At 43.8% G+C, this 18,010-nt stretch overlaps 1 protein-coding gene across 1 annotated transcript; it reads left to right on the top strand.

Moving 5' to 3' along the window:
• Positions 1-1,756: 1,756 nt before the first annotated feature.
• On the top strand, positions 1,757-10,711 carry LOC307187846 (large ribosomal subunit protein uL22-like; the record flags this gene model as incomplete). The annotated part of the gene is made up of 2 exons (XM_079924370.1): positions 1,757-1,799; positions 8,350-10,711. 2 exons carry the CDS (start codon positions 1,757-1,759, stop codon positions 8,949-8,951), a joined length of 645 nt encoding a protein of 214 aa, XP_079780496.1. The 3' UTR covers positions 8,952-10,711.
• Positions 10,712-18,010: the final 7,299 nt, after the last annotated feature.

The following is an 18,010-nucleotide window of genomic DNA, read 5'->3' as shown; positions in this document are numbered from 1 at the left end:
CTGCCTTCAACTGTGCTGGTGTTCTAAACGAGAGCTGGGATGTGGTGGAGCCAGAGGGGATGGGTCACCTCCATGCAGCGAAGAAGGAAGACGCAGGCAGCTCTTCCACTGATTCTGCACCTGAAGAGGCAGACTACTTCCCAATCCGTCCCACACTTGGGCAGGGTTGTTTTGAAAGAAGCAAGCAAGGAAGTCCCAGGACCAGAGCTATTTCCCTTGTTGATGGTCCCCCTCATTGTCCTGTCTTATAGATCTGGAGCTCTCTTCCTAAACAGTGGGTATGATGAGGGAAATAATTACCCTGCCCACTTGATAGATATTTAATCAGGAAGGGCATTGAGTGCAGATTAAGAAATGGCAGAGTTAGGTCAGTTCAGTGGCTGGCAGCCACGTGCAGAGGCCACATGGGTGGAACTGAGAACAGAGGGATCTAGTAAGAAAATGCAGAAGCAAAGCAAGCATTTCCAGGAGCATGTAGAATTCCCGCAAGGGGGCAAGGCAGTGAGAAATGGCATTTATAAGGATTTACAGGAAAAATGGCAAAGGACAAAGACAAACAGTAATAACCACATGCTGAGTCATTTTGGAGGCATCCATAAGGTCTTAGTTGCCTCCATAAGAACATGTCAGACTGTGACAGAAGGGGGAAAGGGGAAAAGAAGTACCAGGCTAAGTAGGTTTGAGGTGCAGACCTAGCTGGTCCTGGCTAGGTGATCTTTATTTCTATGAGGAGGGATCTGTGGTCACAAATAGTACAGTTGGTTGTGTTTTAAAAGGAATTGTTAATTATGCCTGCTAATTTTTCTCATGCTAATCCCTTCTAGGGGCAAGTCCTTCTTAAGCACCCTGATCAGGTATTTTTTCTATATTAGGTGTCTTACTTTGTATTTATTTATTTATTTCTGTTGATGTATAGTTGATTTACAGTGTTTCAGGTGTGTAGCAAAGTGATTCAGTTATACAAATATATATATATTCTTTTTCAGATTCTTTTCCATTATAGGTTATTACAAGATATTGAAAATAGTTCCCTGTGCTAAACAGTAGGTCCTTGTTAATTATCTATTTTATATATAGTAGTGTGTATCTATTAATCCCACATTTCTAATTTATCTCTCCCCTCCTTCCCCTTCGGTAACCATAAATTTGTTTTCTATGTCTGTGAGTCTATTTCTGTTCTGTAAATAGGTTCATCTGTATCATTTTTTTTAGATTCCACCTACAGGGATCCTACTCTGAATCTAAGTGGATGTCTTTGCATATTAGGAAAACTAATAGTGCAGCACTCAGACATCTTGTCATGAGGGACTAAGTTGTGTCCAGGGAGAGGGATGCCCTTGAGAAAAGATCTGGGCTCACATTCTAGATTCGATGGAAAGTGACTGTGTGTCCTGGGGGCAGGGTCAGTCTATGGAAGCAATTGCCATGGAGACGGATCTTATAACACATCTGACCTGGTGGTGGACGTGAAACCAAAAACATGGGGAGAGAATTGCACTCACTAAAAATGTCTAAGACATTCCTTCCTTCCTTGATCCAACAAGTATTTGTTGAGCGCTTATTTTGTGCCAGTCGGGTCACGTGTCCCTGGGATATAGCGATAGGTACCCATCCCAGCTGGATTCAAGGTGCTAAGACCATCGCTGAACCAGGTAAACCAAACAGTGCCAGCTGGTGATGAGGACATCATCAGATTAATGGAGTGGAGGGGCATCAGGGGCTTGTGGGGGCAGGGTGTTTTGGTTAAACCCGAAAGATGGCAAGGAGGCAGCCATGCGAGGAGCAGGGTGTTTCTGACGGTGGGAAGAACAGTTGCAAAGGCCCCGAGGAGGGAAGGAATTGGCTTGTTCTGTAACCTGAAAGGAGACCAGAGTGACTGAAGCATAATGAACAGGGTTAGCGAGACAGGAAGTGAACTGGTCATTTAGAGCAGAGTTTCTCAACCGCAGTGCTATTATTGTCATTCGGGACCGGAAAATTCTCTGTTGTTGGAGGCTGTCCCATGCATTGCAAGATGTTTCGCAGCATCCCTGGCCTCCACCCACTAGATGCCATTAGTCCGCCCCTCACCTCCCCCTCAGTTGTGACAGCCAAAGATGTCTCTAGACGTTGCTACATGTATCCTGGGAGTTTGAGAACAAAAAGGAAGGTGGAACACCAAGGAGAGCCACCAGGGTATGAAACAAAAGAGGAAGAGGGCATTATGATTTTATGTGTCTACTGGCTGGGCCATGGTACCCAGATAGCTGGTCAAATTTTATCCTAGATGTTTCTGTGAAGGCATTTTTTAGATGAGGTTAATATTTAAATCAGTAGCTTTTGAGTAAAGCACATTACCTTCCATAATGTGGGTGGGCCTCATCCAATCAGCTGAAGATCTTAAGAGAAGAAAGACTGACCTTTTCCCCAAAGAGGGTATCCTGGCAGCACACTACCTTTGGACTTGACCTGCAACATAAACTCTTCCCTGGGTCTATAAGCTGATGGGCTTGCCCTGCCGATTTTGGACCTGCCAGCCTACATGATCTCATATACCCATGGACTCCTAAACTGACCAGTGCCGCTGCCTGGGGAGGTGGGGCTGGGGGCTGGGAGAAACAATGGGTAGCTGGGGACTAACCAACAGCTTTGAGAATAATGCAGAGAACATATGCTTCGTCAGAGAGGGCAGATTTTTGTAGTGAGGCCAGAGCAGGCGAGTGATGTGGTAACAGAGGCCTCATGGAGAGCTGGTAAAAGATGGTCACCCTGAGGTGGGCAGAGAAGCTTTTCCATGGTACACAGGAGGTCATCCCTGGGGTGCTCATACTAATGGGGGGGCAGGACTTTGAGGGGGGTTGAAGGTAACGTCAGAGGAGGTGACAGTCAAGGAAACACAACCACTGCTGTCTTGTGATGATATTTTAACCCCCAGGCTGGTGTAGGGGAGCTGGGGATGTAGATATATGCAAAATACCTCCATTTAGGTGTAACATTACCTGGTGGTCTCAAAATGGTGCTCAGGTTAAGAACAGACTATCTGTTTGCAACCTGATTCAGAGGTAACACCACCAGTTCCTGGAAACCAGGGACAATTATACCCCCATTTCCCACTTGTAGGAGCACTTAAAGAGGTGTTTACGTTGCCAAGTGAACATACTTGACTCTTAAGAATCTCCCTGAATATTTGGAAGTTGGATTTTTTCCCAAGAGAAGCCAGAGGGAGGAGGAAACGTGGTTTCTTCTCTATTTCCTGCTAGGAAAACACACGGGTTTGCTGATTGGAAGGGGAGATTGAAGAGATGTTTCTTTTTATAGATGTTGGTTTTGGAGTGCGTTCCAGCAGGCATCACAGGTATCCATCTAGTCTCCTCTGTAAACTTGCTGTGACCCGGCCGTAAGGGGAAGCTTTGGCGGCCTCTGCTCCTGGGCTATGTTGCTGACCCAACCTGAAATCCTTCTTTAGGTTGAGTCAGCAACATATCCCATGACTTTTGGGTGATAGGTTCTTCTATATATGACCATAAAGCAAAAGGCCCTTTCTACGTAGTGTTGAATTTCCCGGAGGCTATGACCAGGGATTAGACTGAGGTAAAAAAGTTCAAGAGATACTGCTGAAGAGTGTTGACTAATGCATAACTCGGCTTAGTCATGCCCCTCAAGTATTTGTGGAGAGTAAATAAGACCGTGGATAATTGAGAATAAAATGTGTTGCTTTTCACACATTGGGAGAGCTCAACTGCAGATAAATCCCTTAAAACATTTTAATTTCAATTAACTTCATATCATAACACACACAGACACACACACACACACACACACACACAGTCACACATTTAGTTTTTGGCTTGCTTTACTTCTGCTGTGGATGTAGTTCTCCAAACCTAATGTTATACAAGCACATAACAGTTTTTCTTAAAAATTATCCAATTTATAACCTAAATATAAAAATCTCAAAAGTGACTGTGTCAATACATAGCTAACCAAATAGACCCGATCTTTATAGTTCTGGCCTTTGTTTGTTTGCTTTGGCCCTTTGATATTCATTGTAGGTCATTGGTTCCCCACTGTTGTTTTGCCACTGACACTGCTCAGGACTCACCTTCCTGTACGTAATGGCAGCTCCCTTAGGAGCTGTCTGTCCTCAGGTATTGCTCTTAGACCCCTCAGTACCGTGGTGACCCAATATCATGGTTGGTAACGGCTGGTCTGGTTTATAAGATGGTCAGTGTGATAAGACCACATATAAACACTTCAAATAAGCTTGTGACCTCAAGCTGTAACTGGTAGATTGGAATCATCTGGGTCTGTTCATTTCCGTGTTTTACTTAAATAAGAGACATAATTTTTCAAACATTAACAAAAATTGATATTTCTTAACGATGGAGTATCTTTAGTGGTACAAAACTTTGGTCATTGTACTCAAGAAATCTGGCTGTGGTCAAACCCAACAGGTGACATTAGTAGCTCTGTGACTGAGCAGATTACTCAACTTATTTTGAGTTTCAGTTTCCTTATCCATAAAGTGGGGCTAAGAATCATCAGCCCCAACTCACATGCAGGGTTGTCATGGTAATCACAGGCAATGGGATTAGTGAAAGTGGCGGTAAATTTTAAAGCACTGGACTTATATGAGATTGCGTTCCGTCACAAATAATTGTCGAGCGTTCACTAATCTGCTGTCACCCTCCGTGTGCTAAGCTCCAAGTGTAATATCCAATGTAGAATAAACAGGTAAGACATGATCCCCGCCCTCGGGGATTGCACTAGGAGAAGCCCCTGAAATAAGAAAGAACCAACACTCTCCAGCCCCTATCTAAGAAGTAATGAGAATTTAAACCATTAATTAATTAGCTGCACAAAGACTTAAAGTGATTAATTAGCTTCACAAAGACTTAAAGAGCATTGATTGAATTTTTGTACATGGGGTTCTATTTTGGTTTTGAGTCAAGGTGGTAAGGTTGACGCCTTTAATTTATTTATAGAAATAGAACTCTTTTTAAAATTATAAAAATAAACTGTGCTCATTTAAACTAGAGGCTACGGAATTGCAAAAAATAGAAATTGCGAGTCCCTTGGCTTGAACTGGAGATGAACCCTAGCTCTGCTCTCACCAGCTGTGGCTGTCACCCCTCAGACTGTCAGTTTCTCATCATTAAAGTGAGGTTAATAAATACTAAGGGAAAATCTTGTGAGAATTAAGAGCAAAATGATTCAAAATGCCAAGCATAATATTTGGTGAGTATTTAATAAATGCTGTGGTTTTTTTCTCCTTCCTATATTTTGAAAGTTAATTTGAGTGGAATTAACTTTACATGTAATGCACTGATCTGAAATAAGCTTGATCTACTATGAATATATATTTGGCTTATTTTGGGTTCCATCAGTGCGTATCAAATGTCTCCAAATCGCGAGTGCCCCGTGGAAGGCCCTTCCTCACCATTTTACTAACTAACAGTCCCAAGGACTTTTCACATAATTGATCATTAACTCTCAGAAAATGCCTAACGGGCGAATTACCCTGGCTGCTTTACATTTTTGAGGAAAAGGTACATTTACAAAATTGTCTTTTTCTTTGTTGAATAACTTTAACCTCCAACCACAGTCATTTCCCTGTGGGCGCAAACAGAGGGAAATGTTCTTTCTGAGTATTTAGTAAAGACTGGGGGCTTCCCTGGTGGTGCAGTGGTTGAGAGTCCGCCTGCCGATGCAGGGGACGCGGGTTTGTGCCCTGGTCCGGGAAGATCCCACATGCTGCGGAGCGGCTGGGCCCGTGAGCCATGGCCGCTGAGCCTGCGCGTCCGGAGCCTGTGCCCCGCAACGCGAGGGGCCACAACAGTGAAAAGACTGGAGCCATCAAAATAAGTAAATAGTGAAGTTTTATTTTCATTATTCTGCAGTCATCGTTTTATTGTAAATTAAGGAAAGAACATTTGCTGGTTGGCAAAGAAGCAGAAGAGGTTTTCTCTTTTATTGATGTCTCCAGTGTTGTGACACAGAGCCTATCAGATGAAACAACGTCTACACTAATGAAAATGGATTCTGTTTGCTCCTCAGTTAAAGTTAGGAGGTCCCAAAGAATAGTGGATATACTGAAAGTATGTCTCGAAAAGTCTTCCTTCAGGTAGAATGTATTTCACAGTATCACAGGAAACGATCATCTTTTGTTTTGTAAAGGAGGCGATCCTGGTGTTACAGACAGAGCCTGCACTTTGGTGTCATAAAACCAGTTTCACACTGGACTGCAGATCTATCTTGTGGTCCAGGCAAGCTGGTCAACCTCTCTGCACCTGCATTTCCTCATCTCTGATGTGGGGCACATACTACCTGCCTCACAGGAAGGTCAAGAGGATAGCACGGGGCAGTAGTCACATTTCCTGTACACAGTAGGCATGTCGTAAATCTTTAGTCTTTCACTCTCTGCCTCCCTTAATTAAAAATGTTAGGCTAGGTGGTTTTAAAACTAAACATCTCTCATTTGTTTGGCAGGCTACAAAGTGTTTCCATATACATTTTCTCCTTTGATGTTTCAAAACAGCCCTGTGAAATAGGTAGGCTTGACTTAGTATTAACACTGTTTTGCAGATACAGAAACAGTGCTCAACGAGCTTAGGAGAATTAGCTGCCCCTCTTGCTTGGCTGGTGAAGGGAGATGCAGGGAGAAGGTCCAGGTCCTTTGGTACCTGAGTCTGTGCTTTCCCCACAGGCTACTTTGTAGCCCCTCATCTCTTTGTGGAAAATCCAAATGGTAAACTTGAATATATTCTTCTTGTTTTCTGATGATAACTGTGTGTCAGGGTTCAATCAGAGGTTATCACAAGGGATTGGTTTATGCAATTACGGGGATAGACCACGGAAGCCAGGAGTCTGTGGGGTAGGCAGTCAAGAAGGGAAGATGATGAGCGTTCAGAATCCCAGAAGCATGAACTGAAACTTGGAGTCTCTGAACTCAGAGGGTGGGGACGGGGGAAGGGAAAGGCTCATCCCTCTTTTAAAGGGCTTCCAAATGTTTAAGTCAGGCCTGCTGGGATGGTCTCCCTATTGTTTAACTTACAGTCAGCTGATTAGGGACCTTAATTTCATCTGCAAACTTCTTTCACAGCAGGACCTAGTAAGTAATACCGGTGCCTGACTGACTCACTGGGAGAAGGTGTGCATGTGCTACCACTCGGCTTCTGCTTCCCTCCCTTCTCTAACTCCCAGGAGAGAGGGTAGCCTTTGTAGTCCACGCTAACCAGAACAGACCAGAAAGGGAATTCTGCGGTCTGTAGTTCAGCCGAGCGAAGCTGAAACATCGCAAAGCCGTCCCCATAAAAAGCCGAAGTCCACCACTGAAATGTATTTCTCCACTAATGTGTTTCTCTGGCATCTGTGCATACCTTCTGGTCACTGTGAGGGAAGCTTGAGCAGACTAGGAAAGAGATTGGTCAACACGAATTTCTACTAGCATATCTGCTGTCGGGTTCCAAGGATAGAGCTTCTCTGCACACTAGCTCTTGTGGATTGGATTTCTGGAAGGTTCCCAGAGATATTGCCCACATAGGGCATGTTTGCTGATAGATGGAGTGGGCACATGATTCATGCTAGAATGTGAGCTGCTTCATCATCTCGGGTGAAAACAAAACAAAGCAAAAGCAGCCAAACCAAATAAAAAGTGACAACTGCAGCAACAATCGACGGTAATGAGACTGTGACACTGATGACACCAGGGTTTTATCAGTTTAAGGTTTCTGTTCTTCCCTCGATGACTAGAATTGTTTGGTGATGCTGAAACAAAAATCAAGGGATGGCATGCCTGGGGATGGACCGTTTACCTCTGCCATGCATCGAGTACTTTGTCCTTGTGCCTGGCACAGTATCCCATTAAGTAGTGCATTAGTCAGAGTCTTCACAGAAATAGAAAAAAACCCTACATATATATTTCATATAATCATATCATATAGTATATGATATATTTTAAGGAATTGGTTCATATGATTATGGAGTCCCAAGATCTGCAGTTAGCAAGCGGGATACCCAGGAGAGACATAGTCTAGTTCCAAAGGCCAGCAGGCTTAAGAGCCAGGGAGAGCTGGTGTTTTAGTTTGAATTCCAAGGCAGGAGAAAAATACATGTGCTGACTCAAAGGAGGAATTTGGGGAAGGGTCAGCCTTTTGCTCTATTTAGGCCTTCAACTTATTAGATGCAGCCCACATTAGGGAGGGCAATCTACTATACTCAGCCTATCGGTTTAAATGTTAAGGGCCTGAGAGGGTAAAAGGAATGATGTCCGTGTCACTAGTCTAGTGTCAGCACTGCTGTAGTCACTGGTAGTTCCACAAGGGAAGAAACAGTGGATAGAAGGATGGCTGCGATGATGGCATTTCTTAGGACACCTTTGGATTCATCATGAAAACAACTACTCTCTGAGCAGCTGCGGGCAGCGTTTAGTACATAAACCGTCATGCAAGTCGAGAGGTTCAAATCTTCGTGTTCACTTTAAGAACACTCGTGAAACTGCCCAGGCCATTAAGGGTAGGCACATCCGAAAAGCCACCAAGTATCTGAAGGATGTCACTTTAAAGAAGCCGTGTGTGCCGTTCCGTCGCTACAATGGTGGAGTTGGTAGGTGTGCCCAGGCCAAACAGTGGGGCTGGACGCAGGGTCGGTGGCCCAAAAAGAGTGCTGAATTTTTACTGCACATGCTCAAAAATGCAGAGAGTAATGCTGAACTTAAGGGCTTAGATGTAGATTCTCTGGTCATTGAGCGTATCCAGGTGAACAAAACCCCCAAGATGCAGCGCAGGACTTACAGAGCTCATGGTCGGATTAACTCATACATGAGCTCTCTGTGCCACACTGAGATGATCCTTACTGAAAAAGAACAGATTGTTCCTAAACCAGAAGAGGAGGTTGCCCAGAAGAAAAAGATATCCCAGAAGAAATTGAAGAAACAAAAACTTATGCCCGGGAATAAATGCTGCAAAAAATAAATGCAAATAAAAGTAAAAAAAAAAAAAAAAAAGTTAAACTTATCCAAAACCACCCTCATAGAAACACCCAGAACAATGTTTGATCACATATCTGGGTACCCTGTGGTCCAGTTAATTTGACATATAAAATTAACTGTCACAGTAGTTTCAGGTGATACCAAGCATGAAAGAAAATCCCGGTTCCCTGGAGGGCCTCTAATCCTCATTTCTCAGGATTCCTGGGCTTTTCCTCTGGCTTTCGCAGTGCTGGGCATTCCACCTGTGCTTTCCTTCAAACCTCCACTTCCATTCTTTTTTGCCCAGAAACACAAAGTTGAGCTGTACTGTGTACATAATTACTTGGGGCAGCTGCCTTGTTGTCTGCTACTCATGTTAAAGTGACTGTCCCCTGTCTCAGGAGTACCAAAAGGTGGGAGGGGTTGCCGTGGAGGAGCATCAGGCATCCTTGCTGCTGAGCTCTGACTGATGCCACGTAGGGATGCTTTCCTCAGCCCATGCTGCCACTTACCCCTCTCCTGTTGGGTTTAGTGGCTCTGGAATTAAGGAACACACATGTGAGAGGTTGTGGGTAGATTGCAAAAATGGCCAGTTTTTCATGCTTGTGATTTGACTTTGAAACTCTTCGCATCGATAAGTGGGGTTTATTTCCCCACTACTTGAGTCTAGGGTGGGCTAGTAATTTGCTTTGGCAACGAAGTGCAGTGCAGGTATCAGTGATAGTTCTGAGCTCAGGCTCCAGGAGGTCTTGCGTATTTCCATACTCTCAGAACCCTGGCCGGATCATTTATGAACAAGCCCAGGCTAGCCTGTTGGAGGACAAGAGATTATGTGGAATAGAGATAAGTCATTTCCATTGAGACCATTCTAGACTAGTCTAGCTCATCTGGCCTAGTAGCCAACCATAAATGCATTAACGATCCCAACTGAGACCAGAAGAGCCACCGAGTGGATCACTGATCACAGCCCCAGTTACCGACCTGCAGAAATATGACCTAAATAAATGGCCATTGTTTTAAGCTGCTAAGTTCTGGAGTGGTTTGTTATATAGTAGAAACTAATGGATACAGTTATCACTTTATACCTGGAGTACAATTACTGATATGGACTCTCTGAGCATTTTGTAACTCCCTGTTTTGGAACAAAGAATTAATAGGATATTTCTGCTGCTGAAGTTAATAGGTTTCTTCTGCCTAGCATTTTTCTGATATAGCTTAGCTCCTACACTCTCAAAGCTGACATATGTATATAGAATAGAGTTTAGTAGTTTGGTAGAACCTTCAAATTTTAACATAGACTCCTGAATGACATAAGACACTAGGCTTTGAATATTTGTTTAATTAGGTATTCCATGGACCCCCTAAGGGTTTAAGAAAGCATGAGCCCTGGCTTCCTTCTTATTCTTGTTCAAGTAAATGCAGGTTTTAACAGGCCAAGTGGCCTAAGTAGGTGACAACTCTACTCATTTCCTATTGCATTCATAGTCTCCTGCCAAATTTCCTTGACTTCAATGGGGTCACAGATTTGAAGAATTACACAGCTATTTAGTGGTAGTGAAAGAACAATTTCAGAGGAGATTCATAGATTTTGATGACTATGAATCATACCTTAAGAATCTGTGGCTACCTTTGAAGTGCAAACCACAGGATGTATCTGATTTACTCAGCAGCTGTGCTATTCCTGTGGTTCAGTTTCCAAAAGACCTGACTGAGCTGAAAATCAATTGTTCCCACCAAGAAGACCATTGGTAAAAATGTTGGGTATGTTAACCAGAATTGTACTGAATTTTCTGGCCACACGGCCAAAATCTTGCTCAAGTTTGGAGTTCACTGGCTTTGTAGCAATGTTTTCTTTCATGAAACTCTTGAGATCAGAGCTGAGTCTCTTAGGGATGTAGACTGTGATTCAGAAATGAGGTCTGCTCCAGCTTAATGTCCTCCTGAGGTTCTTCAGAACAGCTCGGTTTAACATAAGTTTTCTTATTGACTGGTCGAGATGTACAAACGACCTACAAGAATGGATTTTTGAATGTGTTTGGGGAAACAACTTTTATTTTTAGATTCCTTCATACTGAGTGAAGAGAAAGTGTATTCCAGATAGTCCTCTAATTATAAACTTAATCCAGTTAGCGTACCAATCTGGCAGATGTTTTAGTGTAACACAAATGAATATTTTCACTTACCTGATTTGTTTAGTTGAAGGTTCTGGTGGACCACATGTGTAAATTTCTAGGAACTATGTCTCAATTAAACGGATCACCAAATTTTTGGAGAAATCTAGTGGCTTTGCCGCCCTGCCATGTGCACATTTAAAAAATATCTTCTATTTGATTGAAAAAAGATACTACTCTTCAACTGACAAATCATTCCTATCCTTCATCAGAAACATCTTCCTTTTAAGAGGCTAACTTTATTTTGGCACAAGAGAGAGGCTGTACCTTCCTAAGGGGTGACATTATGCTTTCAGCTTAGCCAAGCCCAGCTTATTAGACTTCCAATGAAAAAAGTTAATCCAATGACAATTTGATTAGATGATGACGATGACGATGATTAGTTGTAATTACATTTACTGAGTGCTGGGCAAGACACTAAATAATCCATATTAATCATCTTATTTAATCCTCACAACAACCCTGTGAGGTAGGCACTATTATTATCCCTATTTTCAGGTGAGGAAATTGAGGCACAGAGAAGTCAAATGTCCAGGTAGCATAGCTAGGAAATGGAAGAGATGGGGCCCAAGTATGGTTTTGTTAGACTTGAAACTCGTAGCCATTTCAAAATACTATATAGTATTAAATAAAGTACTAAAGAATTTCTTTTCTGCATCTTATTTTATCAAAACATGAGCAACGAGTGGCAGCTCCTTTTGCAAAGGCAAGGTGGATGCTTATAACAGTAGGGGAGGAAAAACAATTTTCCCTCTACACTTCTGAGTTCTTAGTTGAGACCTCTGTAGTAAAAGACAGATTAATAAGAGAAAAACAAATATATTTATTAACATGTAGACCTCATGTAGACATGGGAGGTGCCCAGGAAAAAAATGAGTCAAAGAGGTGGCTTAGAATTCAGGCTTCAATACCATCTCAATGATTTTTCGGGAAAGTTGGAGGTCCTAGAAGAATAGATGGGAGATATGATAGTTTGTGACAAAGTTTGTCTGGGTGTGGTGTCAACTGCTAGTCTCCCCTCCTGTGATAAGTCAATCTTCCGTGGTTGATGAAACTCCAAGGGAAGGAATTTACAACAATTCAGTTCCTTTTGGAGGATCTGTCTTTAGTCAGATAAGGGAAGTTCAGAGAAAGTCCCTTCCTGCATTTGCTGTTTTCAAGTGCCTACAAAATAATCAGTATACCAAAGTGGCATATTTTGGGGTGGCGTGTCCTGTGAGCCTTTAAAGCAATATCAATTGGTTTAACTTTTGGTTGAGGAACACGGAGTGTTGACTCGTAGGATAGAGTATGGGAAATGATGTCAAGTTTACCATCTCTATTGGATTATACTCTGAAAGATCTTTTAGACTTTAGATTCCATTCATGGAAGAATATTTTACCATAATTCTAGAGGCAGGGGAAAGAGAGAGGAAGAAAGAAGGTGGAGAAAGAATGAGAGAAAAGAGAGAGAGAGAGCGAGCTGCCTTTCCCACCACCAACCGACTGTTGACCATCCCATATCTCTCCAGGCTTCTTTTCATACATCCAGGACACGTCAGTGCAACTCTTAGTATTTCAGTTGCATTGCTTGGAAAATTAAAGGTCATAATACATTGTAAAGTGTGGTCTTATTTTAATTAATTCTGTATACAGCTGCTTTTATTTGAGCTCTGTCAGCTCTTTGCCCTCCGTGGGCAGCTACAGCTGGCTGGCACGCAACTAGCCAAGTACGTGTTAGTTAGCACATGAGGTAGAGTTTGTGTACCCACGTCATGAAAAGCCCATGCAATTTAGGCATTTTGAATCTTCTTGGAGCAACCCCAGTGGGATTCTGCAAGGGAGCCTGCAGAACTGACTTCTGGCTGCAGGGAAACGCAGGGCCAAGGCCTTTCCCAACCAAAATATGTTGGTGACATTTCCCTGCATAGACATCCACCCTGGTTATCGAGGAAATCCCCGGTGCCTGGAGAGGTAGGAGAAGTGGATTCGAAGATGCTCATCTCGTGTAGCCGGCCTCAGAGAGCCTTTGACAAGGGAGGAAGAAGCTAGGATGACTCACTCCACATTTGCTGGGTGGGTCACACGCCTGCCTGCCCAACGGAACAGGAAGGCCCTTATTGTACTCAATTGTTTTCCTGAATGCCTTTCTCAACAACAGTGAAAGGAAACATTACCCTTTGGCTTCGAGCCATCCAGGCTACTCCGTACTTACAGTGCTCAGAATGTAAAAGTTGGGTTCAGCGAAAACCTGCCGAGATGCACGGCTGCAGTTCTTTCTGTCTGTGTTTCAGATTAAACGGCTGCCTTCTGCGGTAAACAATCCCGGATGATTTAAGACAACGGGAGCTCCCTTTACTAGCAAAACCCCCAACCAAGTCTGACCGTTTGTTTTACAGGCCCGTTTCACCATCCAGTAACCCCATGGGGGGCCTCGACACCACCCTCCACTGCATCGCTTGAATAAAATACACGAAAGGCCCCGCAGTCCAGCTACACCCTTCTTGGAGCTGATCGCTCCAGAGGGACGGGGCGGGTGGGGAAGTGTGGCCTGGGGAAAAAGAGGAGGAGGAAACTAGAAGGTTCGTTGATATGCAAAAGAGGCCTGGAGAGCTTTAGTCTCTGGGTGGGATTACAGGCACGGTAAGGCCCCAAGGATAGTGCTCCTATCGTCAGAGCGCCCAGAAGACCTTAACACCACTCCCCACTCCGGAGAGTCTGCGCATCATTGTCAGGGGTTGTGCTGTCCCTCCTGGGCACAAGCCAGGTCATTCTTCTCCCTTGGACCCCCTGCCCGGGCCCTTGCCTGTCCCTCTGCTGCCCACTCCTGAGAAGGCAGCTCCCCTGGGCTCAGGGGCCAGACTTGTGCTGCAGTTTGTGGTAGAAAATAGGGTCGGGGGATGAGGTGGAAAGAATAGTTCTCTCCTTGACGCAGGATCGCTCTGCGCCCCGAGCAGCCCTCACTGTGCTCAGTGTGCCAGCAGCCTCCAGGCCGCGGCTTCCTGAGCTGGACTCCGCTCTCCCTCCTCAGAGGCTCGAGCTGGAGGCTGGAGGGGGGCTCAGGAGGGCAGATTGCACGCCGTTCCTTCTGATGCCAAAAGCTCAGCTTCTCTGGACACCGGCGCCAAGAACTGAATTGTGGGGAGGGCTTGGGGTGAGGTGCAAAAGCACAGCCTTATTAGTTTGCCAGGCAAAGGGGGACACAGAGGGCTCCTGCCTCAAGAAGCTAAGTGTCCCAAGCCGGGAGGATGTGACGAGGAGTTTTATAGCAATACTTCAGGGGTGGGGCTGCTGAGAGAATTAGGGTGTGTGCAGGGTCTCAGGTGCTTGGTCTCCCAATCTTGATGAGCTTCTCTGGTCCCTTTAATCTCGCCTCAGGTGGATTCTTAGCTGCTCCTCCGTGGATTAGCAACTGTTTGAATCTGCTCTTTGGAGCTCAGGGAAGGTCATGGAGGCTGGAGTCTTGCCTACGAGAAACGGGGGATGAAAAGGCTTCCATGCCCGGGAACCCCACGGGGTCCCCGCTTGGTTTCATTTCTGGCCTCACACCCTGGCTTCTGCCTTCTTCCAGATTCTTCTGCACCTGCTCCATCCACTTCTTATTCCCGGACTGGCTCGCAGACACAGGCGAAGGGTTTCTTGGCCCATCTGTTCTGACACAACTGAAAGCTGAAATCAGAGCTCACCCAGAAGATCCCGCCTTGTGCGTTTATTCCACATCCTCCAGGGATTTTGTCAGTTTATAGCAATACATACCCAGAAAGGCAGGTTGCCAAAAAGTTTCCTGGGCTCCAAATAGTTTGGGCAACTAGAGTAAGGAAAAGCAAACAGGTGCTTTGCTGTAGGACTTCTCAGGGACAGAGCCGTGTGGCTGCGTGCTGTGACTTTGCAGAGAGGCTCAGATGTGTCCGTTAACTTGTCTGCTTAAGTACTAATCTCTAGTTCCGAAGTGGGAACCATGCGCAGGGGCTTTTCTGTCAACTGAGTGGGACTTTCTCAGAGAATTCGGGCTCACTGGACAGGAATAACACTCCAGGCAGCTTTGTGGCTGCCTCTAGCCCCCCTGAATCCACTGAGGGGAGGGGGAGGGTCTGGGCTCGGGAGAGGGAAAGCTTAGGGCTTTCAGAGCTCTGAGCAGGGTGCCGGGTACACATCATCGTGTACATTTAATGCACTTCATTGGGAGCAGAGTGGGGACAGCGATTGTGATGTCATGTTCCAGGGGTCGGAGTGGGAGAGCATCATGGGACCTCAGGCTGCCCCTGACAAAGGGTTGGAAGATTCATCCTTTTGGGAGAACTAACCGGTAGAGTCAGGGCTCCTAGTGGAAACAGCCAAGCTTATGCAAGCTAGGGTGCGTACGCTCGCATGGCCCACAGTTCTCTAAGGGACATCAAAAAACAAGCAAGCAAAATCCCAACAACAACAAAAGCCAAACCACACCCTTAAATTCAAACATCACGTTACTATACACCTAATGTTTGTAAAACATACTGTCAGCATGTTTTAACCGGATGGAACCATCATGCTCATGCATTGGGGCCAGAGTGAAAACCTCATTACAGAGCAGTATTTAGAAGCCTAAACTCCGGGGGCCAGGGGCAAAGGGGGGCTGTCTGGAGACCACAATCAGTACACAATGTTGCTAACGTTGGAACCACCTCTGCCTTTTTTTTTTTTTTTAAAGAAACATCTCCTATTAACACCTCTTGGAAATAACATTTCATGGAACAGTTAGGAACATGTTCATCTATATAAATTCCAACTTTCTTTGTTCTCTTTTCGGGGACAAAAGAGATCAGCAGAATATCTAAAGCAGAAATGAACAACATCCAACCACGCAGTTTTCAAAGCACTTTTTTGACAATTTTATGTTTAAAAAATTACATTCTTATGGCGACCCAGCGAGGAAGTTCTAGAAGGTATTAAGAAACTGCCGCCCCCCCCCCCACTTTTTTCCTAGTCTTATTGAAGTATGATTGACAAATGAAATTGTAAGATATTTAAAGTGTGCAACATATTGATTATATATATAATCCATATATATATATATATATATATATATATATATATATATGTCACGCACAATGTGAAAGAATTTTCCCCATCAAGTTAATGAACACATCCATTGCCTCCCATAGTTACCCTTTTATCTTGTGAGAACAAGTTCTCTCTTAGCAAATTTCAGTGACACTATACAGTGTTGTCAACGGTATTTACCGTGTTATGCATGAGATCCCCAACTCTTACTCATCTTGTAAGGCTAGTTTGTTTATTTTATCAACCTCTCCCTATTTCCCCCTCCACCCCCCCCAGCACCTGGCAACCACTTTAGGAGTTCGATGATTCCACATATAAGCGATACCAAAAGGTATTTGTACGGACCCCTTTTTAACGATAAAGAAGTTGACGTTCACCTGTGGGAGGGAAAGGGCGATTAGGATTAATCATCACTTGACACTAGTGTCTTCCTAGCTCTTTAGTTTTACTTCACTTTGGCTCATCATGTATGATTTGTAATCTTGTAAATATATTTGTCCACTTTCCCACCGGATTATAATGTACTTGAGGTCCTGAAGTGTGTTTTACTCTCTCCCCAGGCTCTGCTTCCTCATCCAGTACCTTACTTTGTGACTTCAAAGTATTTGATAAATTGGGAGTGAATGGAATCAGTAGCAGGACCAAACATTCAGTTTTGAATGCTTTGAAGCTTTCATCTACCACCCAGCAATGCTGCCCTCTACCACACAGTGGTGGTGGCACCTAATAGGGGTTTTGCTGTATCAGTGTTAGAACAGCAAGAAGAGATTAGTACTGTGTTCTGTAGGGGGGTCTTCATAGAGAATTCATCATGACCAGTTCAACAAAGACTTTTTGGATCAGTATGTGGTTTTACACAATCCCTTCTTGTTTTCTTTCCCTAATCATACACCACTGCATGGGAATTTGCTTTTGGAAATGTGGAGAAGCAGTCTTCTTTCATTTATTTAGAGTTAAAATGTATACACGTATAATTTTCCTATTTTGCTTGTTTTTTTCTATATTATATTTTATACAATTTTGAATTTATTTTCTCTGAGTTTAGACACTCATAAGATTCCTGATATTGGCCAATTTCTGCCTGGGCTATGAGAAATGAGATCAATCCCTACAGTACAGGGGAGAGAGAACATTTTTTCAGGGCGTCCAGTGTGTGTACTGTGTGACCTCAGGCAACTTACTTAATCTCTCAAGGTGTGTTGCCTTGTCTGTAAAGAAATCCTTATTGCCTGTATAGGACTTGTAATGAGAATTAAGTGAAATCAGACCTAAGCTAGCTCATATGGACCCATACCATGTGCTCGATAAATCTTTATTTTCCATCCACTTCCTCTATTTTTAACTCTGAGGTATATTTATTATGTAACCTTGAGAGAGCTCTTTCAACACTTAGGCGTAATATCAGTCTACATTTATTCTTACTTTTTTTCCATTAGCCTATGCTTTCCCACAATAAATTCTAAACACCCTGAGGATAGAATAATGTATTTTATTTTTAAGTGTTTTTATCCCCACCTACGATATGCTCATCATCAAGTAGGTGATCATACACTTTTTAACTAGCTTTTCTTTATTTCAGCTTCATCATTTGTCATGTGGTGATAATGACTGTATTTGCCCCTGTATAAGAAATTAATAAGAAATGGAAAAAAACGCATAAATCTCAGATATTCATGGTGGAGATCTGAGGTGGTGTTTTTGTTGACTATTGATTTACCCTACGATTTCCCTAATCAGAGGACACTGGGATCTATACTCATCACTCATTTCTCTCTGTGTGGCAGGATTCCCAGCTCAATCTGCAAATTGGCAAGCAGCGAAGTTTGTGCAGACAAGAGAGTCAGAAATAAAGTGACTCTATAATTTGTTGTTC

This window comes from Stenella coeruleoalba (genome assembly GCF_951394435.1).
Source record: "Stenella coeruleoalba genome assembly, chromosome: 6".
Lineage (NCBI taxonomy): Eukaryota > Metazoa > Chordata > Mammalia > Artiodactyla > Delphinidae > Stenella > Stenella coeruleoalba.
The sequence above is the reverse complement of the archived record's forward strand: the minus strand, read 5'-3'. Positions and strand labels throughout refer to the sequence as shown.